This window comes from Prenolepis imparis, unplaced genomic scaffold (genome assembly GCF_030444845.1).
Source record: "Prenolepis imparis isolate NDT839.2.m4 unplaced genomic scaffold, iyPreImpa1.0 SCAF_7, whole genome shotgun sequence".
In the NCBI taxonomy this organism is placed as follows: Eukaryota; Metazoa; Arthropoda; class Insecta; order Hymenoptera; family Formicidae; genus Prenolepis; species Prenolepis imparis.
Window position 1 is genome coordinate 9369503 of NW_028141165.1, and position 19536 is coordinate 9389038.

General features: G+C 36.9%; 2 protein-coding genes across 8 annotated transcripts; one reads left to right on the forward strand and one right to left on the reverse strand.

Moving 5' to 3' along the window:
* Nucleotides 1-2137: 2137 nt before the first annotated feature.
* On the reverse strand, nucleotides 2138-8781 carry Msk (importin-7 msk). 2 transcript variants are annotated; one of them, XM_083041611.1, is made up of 19 exons: nucleotides 8569-8781; nucleotides 7687-7768; nucleotides 7446-7596; nucleotides 7196-7354; nucleotides 6959-7115; nucleotides 6685-6875; nucleotides 6403-6576; nucleotides 6187-6332; nucleotides 5953-6116; nucleotides 5729-5848; nucleotides 5318-5644; nucleotides 5042-5228; nucleotides 4518-4741; nucleotides 4344-4436; nucleotides 4022-4248; nucleotides 3670-3875; nucleotides 3315-3587; nucleotides 3038-3181; nucleotides 2138-2863 (listed from the first exon to the last, which is right to left on the reverse strand). In XM_083041611.1, the coding sequence occupies exons 1-19, from the start codon at nucleotides 8650-8652 to the stop codon at nucleotides 2796-2798; spliced, it is 3177 nt and encodes a 1058-aa protein (XP_082897737.1). In that variant the 5' UTR covers nucleotides 8653-8781; the 3' UTR covers nucleotides 2138-2795. The 2 variants fall into 2 exon arrangements, with proteins under 2 accessions (XP_082897737.1, XP_082897736.1); XM_083041610.1 differs by having other exon boundaries at nucleotides 3315-3590.
* A 517-nt stretch (nucleotides 8782-9298) lies between these two features.
* Abl (tyrosine-protein kinase Abl) lies at nucleotides 9299-18143 on the forward strand. Of its 6 annotated transcripts, none has more exons than XM_083042771.1 (10): nucleotides 9299-9882; nucleotides 10463-10616; nucleotides 10923-11032; nucleotides 11143-12149; nucleotides 12228-12483; nucleotides 12564-12698; nucleotides 12968-13100; nucleotides 13193-13320; nucleotides 14340-14551; nucleotides 14831-18143. In XM_083042771.1, the coding sequence occupies exons 1-10, from the start codon at nucleotides 9753-9755 to the stop codon at nucleotides 17156-17158; spliced, it is 4593 nt and encodes a 1530-aa protein (XP_082898897.1). In that variant the 5' UTR covers nucleotides 9299-9752; the 3' UTR covers nucleotides 17159-18143. The 6 variants fall into 6 exon arrangements, with proteins under 6 accessions (XP_082898897.1, XP_082898898.1, XP_082898896.1 ...); XM_083042772.1 differs by having other exon boundaries at nucleotides 9300-9882; nucleotides 12965-13100; nucleotides 14340-14536; XM_083042770.1 differs by having other exon boundaries at nucleotides 9301-9882; nucleotides 12965-13100.
* The last annotated feature ends 1393 nt before the right edge of the window (nucleotides 18144-19536 follow it).

The window sequence follows — 19536 nt, forward strand, 5'->3', positions numbered from 1 at the left end:
CTTCTCTATCAGAATTATTATTTAGTTATTATTATTATTATTTATTATACTTTAATACACAGTATACTTGTAGAACTTATGAACTAGAGAAGTGTCCTGGCCTCACTCCGACCTACAGCTTACTTTGCTGTATTCTTTAATTTAGGTCCCATCTGCGTTAAACGTCTCAAGGCACTTTTTAAATATATTCTTTGAGAAAATTGACTTAATCAATTAACTTTTTTTTCTCATTACGTGCACAAAGATTTTAACTGTACTAAATAATAGGTCGCGAGTTCGGATCACAATGTGAAGAGTGATGGCATCTTTATTTGAGCGCGTTGTATTATTTCATTAAATAGATACGATATTAGAAATAGCTTACGTTTTACATATATTTCTGATATAAACGCTGCAAGAAAGATAATAATTGTAATTCCAAGTAAAACCAATCTAAAAGCAGGGTACTGCAAAATAAAATTGGCGAAAATACAAAGAGTACACAATGATGTTAGAAAAATTATTCCTTTTAATATGTCTTGTGTATATTTACAGAACTTTGTTTTACAATTTAAGTATATCTCTCACCAATTTCAAGAAGTTCAATTTTACTGCCTATCAATTAATCACATGTTACTTTTTGATATTTACAATTTATAATTATCTTCTGTTATATATAAAATATTCTTTTGAAGTTTCAGACAGAGAGACATATGCAACTTTATATATGGTACAAATATTTTAAATATTGAGCAATACTATAAACATACACTTTTCTATATCATCTTGTCATATTATTTGTTTATATTATTAGATTTTCATGCTAATAATATTTGTTATGAACAAATAATACCTAATCATGTATAATCGAGCAATTCTAAATCTGCTAGGAGCATATTAAAAAATCGTAAAACTTAATTTGTTTTGATTTTCAATAAGAACATTTTATTATTGAATTCTGTGTATTAAATTCCTTATAAAATTGCAGCTAAAATTTTGTTGAACATATTGATCATTAACATAATCTATTATTTATTGTTTCTCATTTAAACTATATTTGTTGTATCTTTGCATGCACCCTGTATATAGAATTATTACCAGGAAAATCAGGAAAAATTTATATTACATGTGATATTAAAATTATTGCACATTTCTTGCAGTTTTATGAAAGCTAAAATCTAATATTTGACAAACAAAACAAAAGTTTGGTTAAGTATAAATCTATCATAAATATATATCATAACATACATATATATATATATGTATATGAAATCATCATTTTGTTCATGAAAATATATATATATATATATATATATACACACATATATATATGTATATATTTTCTTTATCAACAAAATGTTGATTAAAAAACATGTAGTTTTACTAATTCAATATTTTAGTAAAAAATTTAAAAAATACAAATCATGACTTGTATTTTGAAGCGCTACATAATTGATGCATGCATTCTTTTACATCCTGATACAAAAAGCACTTGTGCAGTAATCATTTCACTAACCACAGCACAGAACACCTCTTGTTTGTACGCCTTTATCATTTTGGGCTCTGATATTTATAGTTTATTTCTGCTCCGAGAGTTCTCGTTTTATATAATTACAATACACATCTCGTGAAAGAAAGAGCTATACTTAAATTTACCTGTATTCTCGTTGATACCTTTTAACTATACTGTAATTAAATATATTCCACAAGATCTATGATTGCAAAGACTTTATTACACAGTTATAGAAGTTATTTAAATTGTTTTTGACTAAGCTGGACAGCTAAGTCAATTTGACGTAGCTCAATCTTTCAGAGTATATTGGGTAAAATATATCTCTTCAAAAATAAAATAAGCTGTGCTGGGATATACGTAAAGTGATTGGTAGCTATGCAGAATGTTTGGCCATATGTATAATACAATGTACATTTAAACAGACTTGAAAAAAGTGTTTATTTAAAAATCTAAATTGCTTTTATCTAAATATTTATATATACTGGTAGGCAACACAATTTTACAAGTTACTTCTAATAATCTTGACACTTCCTCTTTTGTGGTAAAATAGCAATTCGCAAATAGATCTGGAGAATATGTATTGCTTAACATTTTGCTGAACCAGTTAATCATTAATAATATCAAATAATATAGTTTATACACATATTCAAAGGTTTCTCGATATATTTATACCAACAATTTTAACATAACGTTTTTATAATTATATAAACTAGGTCATTTTGTTTTGTTAAAATAATTTTAGACTAAGGCATGCACAATTCGAGACTATTAAATATACATTTGTACGAAGAGTATGTATCTAGCAAGCCATGCTAGAAATTTCTATGATTCAAAAATTTCCTTCAAAAATAAAATATATAATCAATAGTTATTTAAAGCAATAATTACGTCAAGAATTTTCAAGAAAACTATAGCTTGCTAGATATAATACTTCAATTGAATCAAATCGTAATTTATATGAACTTTATAGTATAATTTGTATAAAAAAGGGAGAATGTACATTTTTTTTGTATGACCAAAACATTTTTCTGTCTTATGATCGTTAAAAGGCAAATTTGCTGTCTCGACTAATGAAACAATAGTATGCACAAGACTAATCTCATGGAGATAAAGTATTAATGTCATTGTATTAAAGTAAGACTTTGTTGGATTGCCTTAGTAATGTACAATTAGTTTACACAAAAATAGGAAATGCGTAATAATTTCGAAATAATCATGTAATAATGATTGCTACAAATATCTGTTCCAAATTCCACATAATTTGTTTACTTACTTAATCTAAAATTGAAATGATTACAAGTCCTTATCGACTTAAAGGTGTTCCACCAAAATTAAATGAGGTGGGCACAGTCTGTGAGTGAAAGGCATAACCTGAAAAATTAAAAAGATATTTTTCATAAGTAAGCAAATTACAAAATATATAAAAAAGTGATATAATTAATTCATTATCATTTGTATTTATATAGAAAATAATTATCAATTATAATTATTAAATAAATTATTATAGATATATATAAAAATTATTGAAAGCAGAAATAAATTTACCTCCGCTCTGTTCGATTCTTTTACTCTCTAAAGCTGCTTTACGCTGATCTGCCAACAAAATAATTTCTTGTAGAGCTTTCTCTTGTTCAGGACTAAGGAGACTCGTTAACGCCCTGTACCAGGTCATGTCGGTTCTTTCAATATCTAGTTAAGAATTTTAAAAAATATATAAAATATAGATTATAATAAATATTTTGTGCATGAAATTAGTTTATATAAAATACTATTTTTTACAGATATTTATATATGTTTATATATATTATATATATTTATTTACTTTGTATGACTTCCTTGAAAACAACGTATTCATCTTGGTTGGAATCATCCGAATCTAGGGGCGTAATGTAGTTTTCAAGAGCGGTCTCTTCGTTACCGTCATATTCTGAATCGTCATCATCGTCAACATCGGATCTGTGATCACCATGACCGTCTTGTATAGTTGCGTTAACATTAAAACCATGTTGAGCGGATGTCCGCGTTATCTTGTCCTGTAATTTCTCGAGATATTCCTGATTGGCATCGTCTATTTCGTCCTCGTCAGAGGACAAAACTTCTAAAAATCATTAAATTTAGTTAGCTCTTTTTGTATCATAAATTAATATATGTTTAATATACAAGAAACATATTCTTACCTTCATCAATGTCGCTTTCTTCCTCGTCATTCTCGTCATCGTCTTCATTTGCGACTTTAGCGGCGTACGCTCTCTTCAAACCCTCGAATAACAAGATTAAGGATGGTATAATTTGCGTCGCGCATTCATTCACTGCGGCTGGTCGCGCAGGACCCATGCTGATTAATGTACACAATCCAAGAACGCACAATTTACGATCGTGTAAACTGCAAGGAAAAATAACACATCTCATTCTTATAAATTGTAGAAATAAAATTTAAATTAAAAATGTTATATCTTTTTTTACAATCCTTTTTTAATAATATTTTATTAAACTGCTCTTTTGTGTATTTTACAACAAAGATATACATACCCTAGGAAGCAATCTGTATCATTGATCCATTGCTTGATAAAACGCGAAGCGAGTGGCTCTGTCGACTGATCAAAATTTCCTTGCAATCTGTCCATTGTTTGCAGACACAGTGCAGGATTGTAATATAAAGCTGCGATAACTACTTGAAGACACATTGTTCGCAACTCCGAGGTTTTAACTTCGCGCATTAAGCGTTCTAGCACTAATTGCACGAGCGATGGTATACACTAAAATTGAATCGATTTATTATTCGTATCATTTCGTAAAATTATAATTACGTTTATTTATATGTAATTTCTAATTTTTGGCATTGTAACATTACCTGATCTATGTGTCCTTTACATTGCAGAATTATAACTTCTAGCAGCTTGGCAGCATGACATTCGGGATCTTCTCCACCTTCACCAGTCAAAACCTATGACATAGACAATAGTGCCATGTTTAGAAAATAATTATACTGACTTGGATTTAAAGAAAATCTTCCGTAAGTACTTACAGCTTTACACATATTGAACATAGCCAAAATATGATTTTCATTCGACAAAAACGCTGGAGTATCGACAGTGATGTAATTATGTAGCGCAGGCATCATGTCAGTGAAATAATCGAAACCATCCTTTTGGAAAAGCTGATACATGAGCTCTAAAACTTTCCACATATCTTCAGATATACTTTTGCCCGTCAAGTCGTAAACTAGCGATAACGCTTCTTCGTAAAATTCTAATAAAAAAAAAGAGAAGAATTATTAAAATATAAAAATGCAACATTTTTTATCTCTATTAAAAAATAAAGTTTATATAGTATAATAATGAGCATTATATTAAAAGTCTAAAATAGAATTGAACAGTCCCATTACAAAAACTAACTTAAGTTTAACACTAATTGAAGCTAGATAAAATCGAAATATTTCGAAGTATCATCAATAAATATTGATGTTATTTTTATCACAATGTCAATTTTAAATATTAATAAAATAGATTATTAATAAAAATTTGAATAAACGAGAGAAAGAAAACATACCCATTACACTTTGTCCAAAGATATGAGCTACTACTTGGAGAACAATTGGTTCGAGTTGTAACATGATTTGGGGCTGCTCTTCCATTACTGTTAAAACTGTTTCTATTGTATTTAAGAGGCCCATTGCTGTTATCGCCTTTTCATCGCTACCTTCATCTGTTTCGAGCACTTGGCTAAACGTAGCAGCCTGAAAAAAAAGATGTAATATGAAATACTCTATATAAACTCTTTCACGAGATTACATATTATCAACTTTACATATTATCAACTTCTTACCAAGTGTTGACAAATTTCTACAGCGATTGGCATTAGTCGTTCAGTATATGTACAGACAATCTTTTGCATCACACTCGTCAAATCATCATTTTCCGTTTGCCTTATAATTGTTAGTAATTCGAGCGTAATTTGTTTTATTAATGGCTCGATATATTTCTGAGCCTTGGGCTGCGCCGCAAGCATCATTTGAAGCGCTATAGCCGCTTCTACTTTAACAGGCAAATCTTGATCAGTGAGGAGAGCATTTGTAATCAATCTAATCGCCTCGACTAAAATTTGTTCCGATTTAAATTTAATTTCCCAAAAGTAATGCATCGCCCAACAGGCCTGAAAACATAATTAACACAGTTATTATTATCATGTCGCGTTTGTATTACATAATGATAATTTCATATTTATCATTTCACTTACTCTCGCTCGCATATGTCCGTGAGGACTATTGAATTCGGGGAATACGTATTGCAATAATATCTTATCCATTTGTTCTTTGTAAATCTTCTTCTTTAATAAAACATCAGCTAAACTTCCAATCTATATATGAATAAAATTTTATATTATAATAATATATATATATATATATATATATATATATATATATAAATCTAAGCAGCACAAATACTTTTCTATGAACATACCATATGTAATGCACCATCTTTTTGTCTTGGGTCTGCATTTGGACTAGTTAACACCTCTAGACAAAACTGCATCGTCTTTTGGAGCATATCTTTTCGTTTTCTACACGCTGAGTGCAACAAAGTTTGTGCCGCCGTTACCGGCGAAACAAAATCCTCGAAAATATCTGAAAGCAAACTGATAAGTATGCAAAGTTCTCTGAAACGTTTAAATCGAACATTGTTAAGAAATTTTACCGAATTTCACTCTGATGTATTCGTAAGGATCAGTATTCCACAATTCCTCATCGGCGGCGGAATATGAAAGGATAGGGAATAAAACGTCACGTATAATTTCGAACATGTGAGGCTTCAAAAATTTCCAAGAGAATGCGTGACTCACGCTGAAATTTCAAAACATTATTATTATCGGTAATCTTTTAATCATATAGTTCTTTCAAACATAGTTCTTACCCCTGATTGATATAATTGATTGATTGCTGTACTACTCTCGGAGAGACATAGATTTTCCTACGATACTGATCCAAGATTTTTAAAAGAACCTCAAGAATACCAGCGCTAAATGTTTGCAAATACCATTCGGCAAATTCTTGATATTCTTTGGTCACATTTCCTGGACTACCGTATCTATAATTAACAATGCAATATCAGAATATAAACGTTCCTTTATTTTCATCATTTTCAACATTAGTTTTCATTATATAGCTTCATTATATAATAAATTTATATAATTACCTTTCAAACATCCTATGTAAAATATGTAACGCCCATTTCTTACATTTCCACCAAGGCAATTCCGCACGTTCGTCATCATCAAGATCCGGATTATTAATCTCTGGCGGTACTGGTCTGTCCGCTATTTGTCTCACTACATCCATCCATTGTGAAAATACTTCTCTCGAGATAAGATCAAGGGGAAGTGTGTACTGCAGGGAGAATAAGATAAATCATTAAACTTTAAAATATTCCCACAAATATTATTTCTTAATACTCGATATTCCCTGCATACCTGAGTAAGCGCGAAGAAAATTTTTAGTATCTGTTTCTGAAGTAGGACAGATTGCTCGGACGAATCTGGCAATAAGCGTAATATCAATTGATAGATCATAGGGAATAACAAGTTCATTGCTTCATTTAATGGTCCCCTCTCTTCTGCTTTCTTGTACCTAGTTATCAGGGCAGAAGTGTGGGATAAAACATACACTGTACAGCAGAACATTGAAAGTATAAGATTAAATACACATACTCGAAATTTTTAACAAGTTGATGCAGCGCGAGGAGAACACCAGGCCAACACGAAGCGTCTGGATTTTGAAGGTATATCGTAATTTTGTCTACTATTTGTGTCCATCTTCCAGGAAAATCGTGTTTAACTATATTACTGATGCATACCGCTAATTGTACTCTAAACATATAATGAGGGAATATATGTTATGACAATTATAATAAGTATATATATTTTTAATTAATGACATAAATCAAATATTACAACTTGCCTAATTATTTCTGGAGCGTGTACCACTGCGTCTACTATAGCATCGCGTATCATTGCACGATCTTGCTCGTGAATGCTAAATTCTATGGGTCCACTATCGGCCTCTTTATCAGCCCAATTTGAAGTAATTAAATTTTTTAAGTAAATTACACCTATACAAAGACAACAGAATATTGTTTCATGATTTAAGTTTCATCTTCAATCTTTTACATAGCACAAAAAAATTACAAGTAATTATTTACCAGCTTGCCTGACGGGCACATCAACTTCATTTGACATTACAACTTGTAAAAGTGTTGGGGCAAAACCAATGATTTTGTGAATCTGAAAAATTCAAGGATACAAAGGATATTATTATATCCACTCGTATACTGCGTCATTTCATTATCATTATTATTGCTACAATGTTGCTATCTTCTACAAGCTTGCGACAAATTACAGAGTATATAAAGTATATGTATAATGTACAGCATACATATATGTATATGCTAAGTATGCATAAAAATACACACATACAGTGACATATGAATGAGGAAATTACAAACTATATCGAAAAGTTTCGTTCGATAATATAGCGCATCAGCACGCGACCTAATACGCGATTGATTATACAATCGCGAGAACTTTATTCTATGCTCCAAAGGGTAAAAAACGCCCCCGAGATTATCTTTTTTGCACACGAGCACGTCGCATAAAAGAGGTTAACAAGCGAAAATGCGGATTATTCGGCATAACCGAATGAGTCATTCCGAACGCAAATATTTCGAGAACGAAACAAGCATGAATCGCCTTCCTCGCCATCTCTCCGGTTTCCTTATTCATTCGCGGTCGAATCCGGAGCCGACTCCGGAGAATCCGAGTGTCGGAGAAGTCAGTTAAGGGAAAAAAAAAAAAAAAAAAAAAATCCAATCAAGGGATGATTTAGCGGCAAGAGACATCCTCGCCGAGGACGATCCTCCCTCATCGCGTTACGTGCACGAGATATCCCGGCACGAGGTGTTCACGAGCCACATGTTCCTGTGAGGGACCTCGAGACCTTTCCCTCCCTCCTTCCTCTCGGCCGCGAGCACGTTTTCGCTCGTGATTGTACTCGGGTTCTCTCCCCGAATGATTTTCTCGCGTACCTGATTGAGCTGTCCCTCGGCCTCCTTCTGCTGCGTGGGCTCGATCGTCGCCCGCAGCAGCTCCGTGAGCTTTCGCGCGTCCATCGCTCCGGGCCACCTCAGCTCACTCGTATTAATTAGACGCCTAAATTTTTGTGACCGATACCCCGTATTTGACCCGGCGCATTCACCTCAATGCTGCTCTTCTTGCCTGTCCGTGCGATGTGCGATCACGTGACAACATGGCGGGCATAGACCATAGACGAGCTTTGAACGGTCGCATCCGGTCGCGCGGAGCGTCATCTACGATCATGTGACAGGTAGTCGGTTGAGAATGAGCTCGATTCACTCTCAGCCAATCGGAATAAACAAATTTCAGCTCCTCTTATTTGATTGGTCGATTGAGGATTACGGAATAAAAGGAACTAGAATTTCTTCGTTACGATTGGTCAAATTTCAATCTTCGATCTTCAATGATACGCCTAAACTTTTTCACGTGTCCAACATACACACATGGCCTCTCTTTATTGTTATATTCTTTATTAAAGTAAAATAAGCGTAGAAAAAAAGTAGTAAAAATTAAAAGGAAATAGAGAAGATAGTAGCTAAAAATAACAAATCCTTAATAACAACACTGCGAGAATAATTTTTGCCATCTTGTATATATATTTTACACATTTGTGTAAATGTAAAAAGAAAAAAAATATATGTATAAAGAAAAGAAAAGAAAAGAAAAGAAAAGAAAATGCGGCATGAGAACCCGCCCAGGTGCTGCCGCACAGCAATGCATCGACAAACTAAATAATCGACGTCAAAAGCTGTCAAATATGGCGAGGAGCAGCGAGAGACAGAGAGAGCGGATAATTGACATGTAAAAATGTGAATAGGCCTGGCCGCACTGCGATCTAGCGCTTCGAGGGGCTGGGTGGAACGACACGTTCGCGGTGTCTCGCGCGAACGACGAGATACGCGGACGAGGATCGCGATGTCAGGCTCGCCGGCGGCGCCTCCCGAGTGCCGGAAGTGAAGTGCGCGCGGCGAGGCGAGGGCGAGGGCGAGGGCGAGGGCGAGGGTGGCGGCGAGAGAGCAGAGCAGGAGAGCAGCGGATCTTCTGGTCGCCCCTGCTTCGGAGCAGCCGGGGTTCGGAGCGAGGGGGTACAGGAAGGACGAAGGGCATGTTACAGTAATTCGGCGGGCGAGAGACTATGGGGGCCCAGCAGACCAAGGACAGGGTGATCCCCGTTGGGTCCACCGTGCGACAAACGCGCAAACAGCAAACCAGGAACCTGAAGGATGCGCGCATCATAGGCTCTAACATATTCACCGAGCACAGCGGTGAGAACACGCATGTTAACGGTTGCCTGATCCGCTCCACGTTGTGGGGAGACACGTCCTATTTCTGTCACGCAGAAATATCCTGCGGAGCAGAACCTGTGCACTGAATGATTTTTGACATACGTAGTTTGTGTTAAATGATAGTTTGACAGTTCACGGAACTGGCATGCATTTCTATATATCAGATGTGTTTCTCTGATTTGATATGATATTCCAGTATTTATATAGACTATAATTGATGATAAGAGAATTGGAGGAGAGTACTCGTAAATTCAATTTTATGATGAAAGCCTCTTATGACACATATGATGAGTGTGCATTAATGACTACATTGATGAGTGTAGAGTGATTGAATGTATAAATATTTATCTATACAAACAAATTAAAACCTCTAAAAATATCTGAAAATTCCATTAGGTTATCACTCTTGTGTCATAAATTAAATATTTAAATAATACAGTTCTGAGCTTTTCATATATTTTATTACAAAGAACTGTTTTGATTGTCAATCTTAGAAATTTTTATTCTCTAGCCATATATTGTTGAAAGTTATAAAAGTTTTGTTTGTTATTTCTTGCAGAGGCACTTTTACAAAGTAGACCGCTGCCTCACATTCCAGCATTGCCAGAAGGTGATCCTCCAAGTGGCTCTAGTGTTCAATCAATTTCACAGCAAGCAAATGTTCAACAACACACCAGTGTGTCTGCTAGTGGGCTTCTTGAAGCAGCAAATAGGTCAGTTCACTGTTCAAAGTTTGAAGCAGCTTATGTCTATTTATATGCCTACTTATATAATTACTATATACTTTTTTTGTGCAATTTTAGTATAGAAAGAAATCATTTATATAATATCAAGAATAATGCATTAAAACTCTTGTTGTATATGAATTAATTTTTTGTATTTTTTTTTACATAAAATCTAGAATTTTAGATATATAATTGATTTAATACATATCAATTGCAATTTTAAAAGAATTATCTTTAATCCAAAAAATTTAATCCTAGAAATTATTTATTAATTTTTAATCGTTCTATGTGCAGATGGACTAGCAAAGAAAATCTGTTGGCACAGGAGGAAGATGATCCTCAGTTGTTTGTCGCTTTGTATGATTTTCAAGCTGGTGGGGAGAATCAACTTAGTCTGAAAAAAGGTAATATGTACTTCTTATTAACTATCACAAATACTATATTTCATAAGATGTGTAGATGCCAATCTTTAAATATATATTTTAAATGTTTATTCTTTAATATTTCTCAACAGGTGAACAAGTACGTATCCTAAGTTACAACAAGAGTGGAGAATGGTGCGAAGCTCATTCGAGCACTGGACAAGTAGGATGGGTACCGTCGAATTATGTGACACCCGTAAACTCTCTGGAAAAACACTCTTGGTATCACGGAAGGATATCTAGGAATGCTGCGGAATATCTATTGAGTTCGGGAATAAACGGTAGTTTCCTCGTACGGGAATCAGAGAGCAGTCCCGGACAACGTAGTATCTCTTTGAGATACGAGGGTCGAGTGTATCACTACAGAATTAACGAGGACAGCGAAGGGAAGATGTTCGTCACGACGGAGAGCAAATTTAATACGCTGGCTGAACTGGTGCATCATCATTCAATGCTTGCCGACGGCCTCATCACGCAACTGCTGTACCCCGCGCCAAAGCACAACAAGCCTACCGTCTTCCCGTTAAGTCCGGAGCCGGACGAATGGGAGATCAATCGAACGGACATAGTAATGAGGCATAAATTAGGAGGCGGACAATACGGTGACGTATACGAAGCGGTCTGGAAGAGATACAACATGACCGTAGCGGTTAAGACGCTCAAGGAGGATACGATGGCACTGAAGGATTTCCTGGAGGAGGCGGCCATTATGAAGGAGATGAAACATAGGAATTTGGTGCAATTGCTGGGAGTGTGTACGCGCGAACCGCCGTTCTACATCATCACGGAATTCATGAGCAAAGGAAATCTCCTCGATTATTTGCGAAACGAGAGTAAACATCAGATCAACGCCGTGGTTTTGATGCACATGGCTACGCAGATCGCGAGTGGCATGAGTTACTTAGAGAGTAGAAATTTCATTCATCGCGACCTGGCAGCCAGGAATTGCCTGGTCGGCGAGAACCATCTGGTTAAAGTTGCGGATTTTGGTTTAGCTCGTCTTATGAGGGACGACACATATACTGCTCATGCCGGTGCAAAATTCCCCATAAAATGGACTGCGCCGGAAGGTTTAGCGTACAATAAGTTTTCCACAAAGGTATGCAAAAATTATTTTAAAAATGTAAATTATCGTATTATGTGCAATTCGTGTTATACTAATTAGTGATTTTTATAGTCTGACGTGTGGGCATTCGGTATCCTTTTGTGGGAAATTGCTACATACGGCATGTCCCCTTATCCTGGTGTCGATTTGACGGACGTTTATCATATGCTGGAGAAAGGGTATCGAATGGAGTGTCCCCCGGGTTGCCCGCCGAAAGTTTACGAACTAATGCGTCAATGTTGGCAGTGGTCAGCGGCAGATCGGCCAACTTTCAAGGAAATACACCATTCGTTAGAAAATATGTTTCAAGAATCAAGTATCACCGAAGGTTAGTGAAGTATCAGATAATTAATTTTATTTTATATAAAGAATTGTAATCTTATTAATCTGTACATGTATCTATTGCAGAGGTAGAGAAGCAGCTTCAAGGTGGAGGGGAGATCCCATTATTGTCATACAAAAAGTCGCAGACTGGAAGTACAGGAAATATACATGGGCTTGTTCTTGTATCCGAGCAATTATCTTCTTCCGGCATAACACAAGGTAATATTTAATGTTAGATTATTATTGATGATTCAATTGTGACACATCTTAGCATTGAAATGTAAGAAAATGCAAATTAGTTTTTATAGTATCGTGATAAAAAGATTATTTAAGTTTGTTTTTTTTTTCCCCCCCAAGTTATGTTGCTCTTTAGAGAAATTCCCTACTTTAAAATAAACTCCATTAAAGTATACTATTTCAAAATATCTTATTTACAAAATTCTTCCAATGAATAATATATATTTTAATATATATATTTTGCGTAGAAGGAGTTGGTTCGGTTGCCAAGCTGAGTACTTTTATGGGTGGCTTATCAAGTAGGAGTAATAGTAATATGGTTCAAATGCGAAGATCGACCAATAAGAAAGGAAAACAAGCGCCGGCACCTCCGAAGCGAACAAGGTATAACAAAGTATTTCTTTTCACTTATAAACATACAATCGAACAATCATAACTTTGTGATATAACGAAAAGCTATGTGTCTTTTATTGCAGTCTGCTGTCATCGTGCAGTTCTTTTCGAGATTCCGCCTACCAAGAGCAAGACCAGCAAAATGTCGAAGTGAGCACTATGACGCTTGACGATGGCACAGATCTAAATGGTATTGATAAGATTTTTGAAGGTATTCCACTACATCAAACTTAAGTGTAATGATGGATGCACGAAAATGCCGCTTTTGTTTAATTTTTCTTTCAGTAACTCTTCTTTCAGTTGACTTTGAATTTAATTTTTATATGCATCTTCACCTACAGTGATTTTACGGCTTCATGAATGTGGGTCATTCTCCTCGAGTTAGTATGTATAATTGAATGTTGAATACACACCGAATACTAATTTTCGACAATAGTACTTGGATATATTTTATTAATGCATATACTCGAGCGTCTGCATCTCGTACATACTGTAAATTGTAGCTGCAGTTTTTCGTTTTCAAAGTTACATGAATAGGAAACCATACTTTATATCATACTTTCTCTATCGTATTGCGTTACAAACCTAATAAGTACCACATATACTCATGCATGGTATTCGTCTCTGTAAAGGTACGAGTAGAATTTCTGTTTTCTTTCGTTTTAGATTTCTGGATATGTATTTTATTGTTTTAATTTTTTCGTTTAATTATATTCTAAAGATTGGAATTTAACCTATGTAACGGCATTGGTATAATTATTTCATCGATTTTATCATCGTATAAAATTCAACTGTGTTCAAGCAGTGTTATGTGAGTTTACTAAGTCTCTATTCATATCATATCATAGCCTCTATTCAGATCATATATCGCATTGAATCATTTCAAATACTCTAATACACATCATATACCATTTGTCATTTTTACTAATCGTTCATTATCGACACATGTTATAACACTTGACTTTGCAATAGTATTACACAATGAATATCAATTTAACGATCTGCTCCTAACTTACAATTAATGTTGAAAGGAGAATGACCCTAGGGATGAATGGAATGAAGTGTGACAAAAGGAAAGCAGAGATTAAGATTGATAGGCGCCGCAAGTATCTTTCTCTCTCTTAGCTCTTCTCCAAAAACTCCAATATTTATAACGCGTTGCGCTTACATGCTGGAGAGATGTGTTAGCTATAGATTGTATACAGTACACTTTATTAAATGGCGACTCAGGTATCACACGTGATCTCGTGACAATGGCTACACAGTCAATTACTACAGGAGGTTGCGATATGGACGACGACGGAGATGGGTCTCAAGGGACAGCAGAACATAACTTTGTTCCTCAACCGTCAACCTCGCCGGAACCAGTATCCAACTTACCGTGCAATCAGAAACAAATTAAATCTCGACCTTACACATCTAAGGAGGTATTATCTCAGAAGGTACAATGATCTTACGTTGAGCGGCCACGATAATATTTCAAAAAGCTATATATAAAAATACTAGACACATAAAAACATACCTTTACTCGTATACGATGTTAAATATCCCGAGTATTATGTAACTTTCTTATTTATGTCTGCTTGAGAATTTATAGAATCAGAGTAAAGTCCGTTTCCGATGGTAAATGCATTTAGCACTGCTTGAATAACTTGCTTGATGATGCTCGATGACGAGAAAGCGGTTCTCTTTCACTTAGAAAAGAAAAATTGTCATTTTAGCTGGTACACGTGGGTGCGCTGGAGGTGCAAAATGTTAAGAGGGCGATCAATCGTTACGGCACCCTGCCGAAAGGCGCCAGAATCGGGGCGTACTTGGAGTCTCTGCGACAGAGCGGTATGCCGTCGAATCAGGAGAGCGTTTCGGCCGCTACGTCTTCCTTGTCCACCGCGATCGTAGAACAGCAGCAGCAGCAGGACATCGTCGTAACAAGCGCCATGATCGACGCCGTTCCGCAACACCGTTCGCTGTCGCCTCGTCAGAACAATCTCCGCGGTCAGCCGCAAATGACGCGCAGCAACTCCTCGAGCGGAGTGGTGAACACCTATCAACCCCCCAATTCACCGCGCAGTCGTGCCGTGGGTGTCCGGAAGACCAACGCGGAGGGAATCGGTCTGCGAACCTTCCGCGCGCCTAACAGCTCCAGCTTCCGTACCGCCAGTCCGTCGAGATCGGTTCAACCAACCCTGGCCGATCTGGAGTTCCCGCCGCCGCCGTTGGATTTGCCACCACCTCCGGACGAGGTCTTCAGCGATCAGTGCGACCTACCGCCACCCGCAACAACGGTGTCGCCGTGTACCGAGAGCTCGTCTTCTCACGCGAAAATCGCAAGTTCGCCAGTCGGTCTTAGAAAATTGAAGGCGGAATGGCGGAGTAAAGACGAACTGATAAACGATCACGATCAGGACGAGAGAAATAACGACGTGAGGAACGCGGAACCGTCGGTGAAGGAGGCTAGCTCGCGATTCGGTGTGAATCTACGACGTCGGGAGATCACTTCGTCCACTACTGGCGACGCGCATTGCGGCGGTAGATCGGCAGATGAAAAGAAATTGATTTACAAACCGAAGGAGACGACGACGAGCGCAATGAAAGCGGAATCGGCGGACGTAATCACGGCTCCCGAGGAAGCGCCACCACCACCTCCGCCACCCCCACCGCCAATCAGTACATCTCTAGACACCTTCGAGTCCAAACCAGGAATGAAGGAAATGCTGGAGCTTAAACTGATCAACGAGATTAAGCAGAGCGCGGATATGAAACACGGTACTAGTGGTTCTGCGAAGAAGATTGGCAGTAGCGTTAGTGGCAGCGCGCTTTTGTCAGCGGCGCCGCTCGATCCGGCGTCGCAGCTTCTGTCCGAGTTGTGCGCTAGCTTCAGCATGGATTCCGCCAACAAGCAACACATTGCTCCGAGCGAATACGCGATTGCGATGCTGAAGAGCAATGACGTATCCGGAATCGTTCAGGAGCATATTCATACGAATACGCAGAGTAGTATATTCCCTGAAAAGAACAACGCTCACAAAGAGATCCCGATGATGACCTCGCCGATCGCCGAGGGCCATGTAAGCGCGACTAGTGTAGGCTTCAAATTGAAGAGGGTGGACAAGAGAAGTAACCCGCAGAAGGAGGAGAATCCGGATAACCAGATAATCGACTTTAAGGCCCGGCTGCGAAAGGTTGACAACGTTGACAAGGAGAGAGCCGCGACGGAGGAGAGGAGCAAATCGTCGCGTTTCGATGACAACGCACAGGGAAGCAACGTCGTGGACTCGGCGGACTCGTCGTCCGGCGTAGACGACGCGAACGACGACAAGCGTCGCAGCACCGGCAGTATTAGTAGCCTAAAGAAATTGTGGGAGAACAAGGAGGCTTCTTGTGATAACCAACCGCTTAGTCCTAAATTAAACGTGAGAGGGGCGAGTAGCAAGCAGGACGACATCGCGAGCGAGGATTCGCCGGAGGATCACAGCAACGCCTCGACCAGGAGCTCGACCAGCAAGGGCGACTCGCGAATCTGGCCTCCGATGTCGTCGTCCACGTCGGAGATCGAGAAGCCGATCGTGCCGGCGAAACCGCTGAAGCCCCTCGGACCATCCAGCAAACACTTTGGTTCCTCGATATACGCTACACCAAACTGCAATAAGTCATCGTCGATGCCTTGCATCGACGACGACGGTGGCGGGAAGCAGACTGGCGGCGGTGGTGGTGGTGGTGAATCGAAAGGGGCGAAGCACAGCGTGATGGAGATCTCGAACGTCATAGAGAACAGTATTCTGAACTTGAAGGGCAGCCCCACCATCGTCATGGCCAGTTGGCTCCAGCTGTCCGATAAGGTCGGCCTGTTGCACGGCATGTGCGTGAATCTGACGGACACGGCGATCGTGCCGCACGTGAGGTTCCAGTTCCGCGACCTGCTCACCCGGCTCGAGCTGCAGGCGAGGCAACTGCGGGCCGCTGGCACCCGTAACATCACCGAGAACACGAGACTCTTGTGCGATGTGCAGAACACGATAAAGGACGTGATAAACACGGTGCAGAGGTAAAGCTGCACGCGGAAACGCCGGCGGATTGAAGAATCAAAAACGAGAGCATCTCCCTCCTCCCCTTCCTCGTCGTGGTGTTTCCTGTTGATCGCAGAACTCCTCTTCTATCTCCCCCATCTTCTCTCTCTCTCTCTCTCCTATCTCTATCTCATCTCGGATCCGTGGGCGTATATAGTATACATAAATTTATATAAATATATATATATCTCTAAGTCACACACACACGCATATATTAGTAAGGTTTTATCAAAGATTGAGATCCTTTTTTGGAAGCATAGCGATATTAATTTTCGAGCGAGCTAGTGCGAATAAGTTAATTGATAATACGATTTCGCGATCGTCAAAGGGAGGAGGGAGGATTAATCCAAAGTTTTGCACGAGTCAAACGATCGTCCGGTATATAATATCCCGGAATCTTGCGCGCAGCAAACTCTAAGTTCGTATACATATTTACAATTTCGCCTGTGTATATCGATTCGCATTTTTTGAAGATCTTTGAGAGATCGCTCTACGATCAGTGTGTAACTCACATCGGGCCTGGCAGAAAAGTACGGCCTTAAGACGAAAAAAAAAGAAAAGAAAAAACAAAAAGAAAAAAGAGAAATATACATCTTTGCATGATTGAATTTTTATGTCGAGACGTACGACGATTTTCATATAAACGGATAAGTAAATGTGATGATTATATAGTTATTGTATGGAATAATTGATCATGCAAAAATTCTCATTGTCAGTAGTATATAATTGGAATATTGGCATCGGAGCGAAAGCGTAACGCGAAATGCAAGAGTCGTCGCACGCTAACTCTATATCCTCGAGTCGCTTACGTATCGCGTAAATCGTTTCGTTTTACATGTAATTTTATACACACGTCGTGCTTAGTAATATACATATATATTATTATTACGCGAGATTTTAGACTAGACAATATTATATATATATATATATATATATATATATATATATATATATATATCTATATATAAATACGAACACACACCTAAGTCGTAAGTCATTTCATGTGTATTCTGGGACAATATATAAACGATTTTGTATTTGTATAGAGTAAGTTGGATATATATAAAACAGCTATACACATGCGATAATCGTACGCCTACGTAAATTATACTCAAATACAACAACAAATCGAATGTAATTAATCAAACAGCTCTTGAGTGTGCTTCGTTTTTATCCATTGATATGGTATGGTTCTTCCAAATAAGCACAATAGTAAAAGGAAATATTCGCCTGAAGACATCCATGTGAGCAATTCATTCGTAATGTAACTTATGGAAAGTGCATCTTAATCGATAAGCTTGTATATCAGAATGAAGTGAGAACGCTAGTAACAAAGTAACGAACAAATAATAATATATACATTATCTGTGTCTGTACAGTATTCCCTATATACAATGGAGATTTTTAACTATCATACATTTGTTTACGTTACTCGCATTTATTATTTTGTATTATCATTCACACACACACACATATATATATATATATATATATCATCATTTACATTTTTAGATATTTTTAGAAAAATTTTTAGATATGTATTTAAAGAACAAAGAAATGAGTAAAAATATATTCAAATTTGTTTATATATGACATGTTTTACAAAGTTCTACACAGCTGATTAGAATTTGCTAGCGTTGGCATTTCCGCAGAGATTAAGCCAAGTTTTATAGTTTTTGTAACATTGATTGTGTGTGTAAAGCTATTACTCTGATAATGTTCTAAGAACTAATTTTATGGAGGTTTTCAGGCTTATAATTCATTCTGCTCGTGCTTGACACTAAAGGAGAATGCAATAGTAACAGAAAATAAGTCACCGACAACTTATTTCTTATGGGACACTGCCTATATCATACGCGGCGAGCGCGATATTACGCTGCTAGTAGTATATATATTGAATTCAAACTAGCAATCTTTTAATCATGTAAATGTATTCTTTCTTTCGGTTTCAACTTTTCAAGTTTCTTTATGTATCTTTTGTACCTGTGATAAACTAATCAAGTCCTTTCTTTATCTTTCTCTTCTCTTTATCAAAAGACTCATGCTCAACAGAAACGATAATAGTTATATAAATTTTAGTCAGCAGACGTTTATTCGAATAAAACTGTATTATTGAAAGAGATACTAAAATTAATATTCTATATAATATGTATTATAGTAATTTTATGTCTATTTATACATACCTTCTTGTATTTATTTTTAAATTTTTTATGTAAAATTACTCTCTTAAAAAATCGACCAACGTACTGATTCACTAATACAAAATTTTAATATTGCTTTATATATTGATTGAAAATGAAAATAAAAATAATTATCAAATTATGTTGTTTTTTCTTAGTTTGAATGGTTCATAGTTTGGT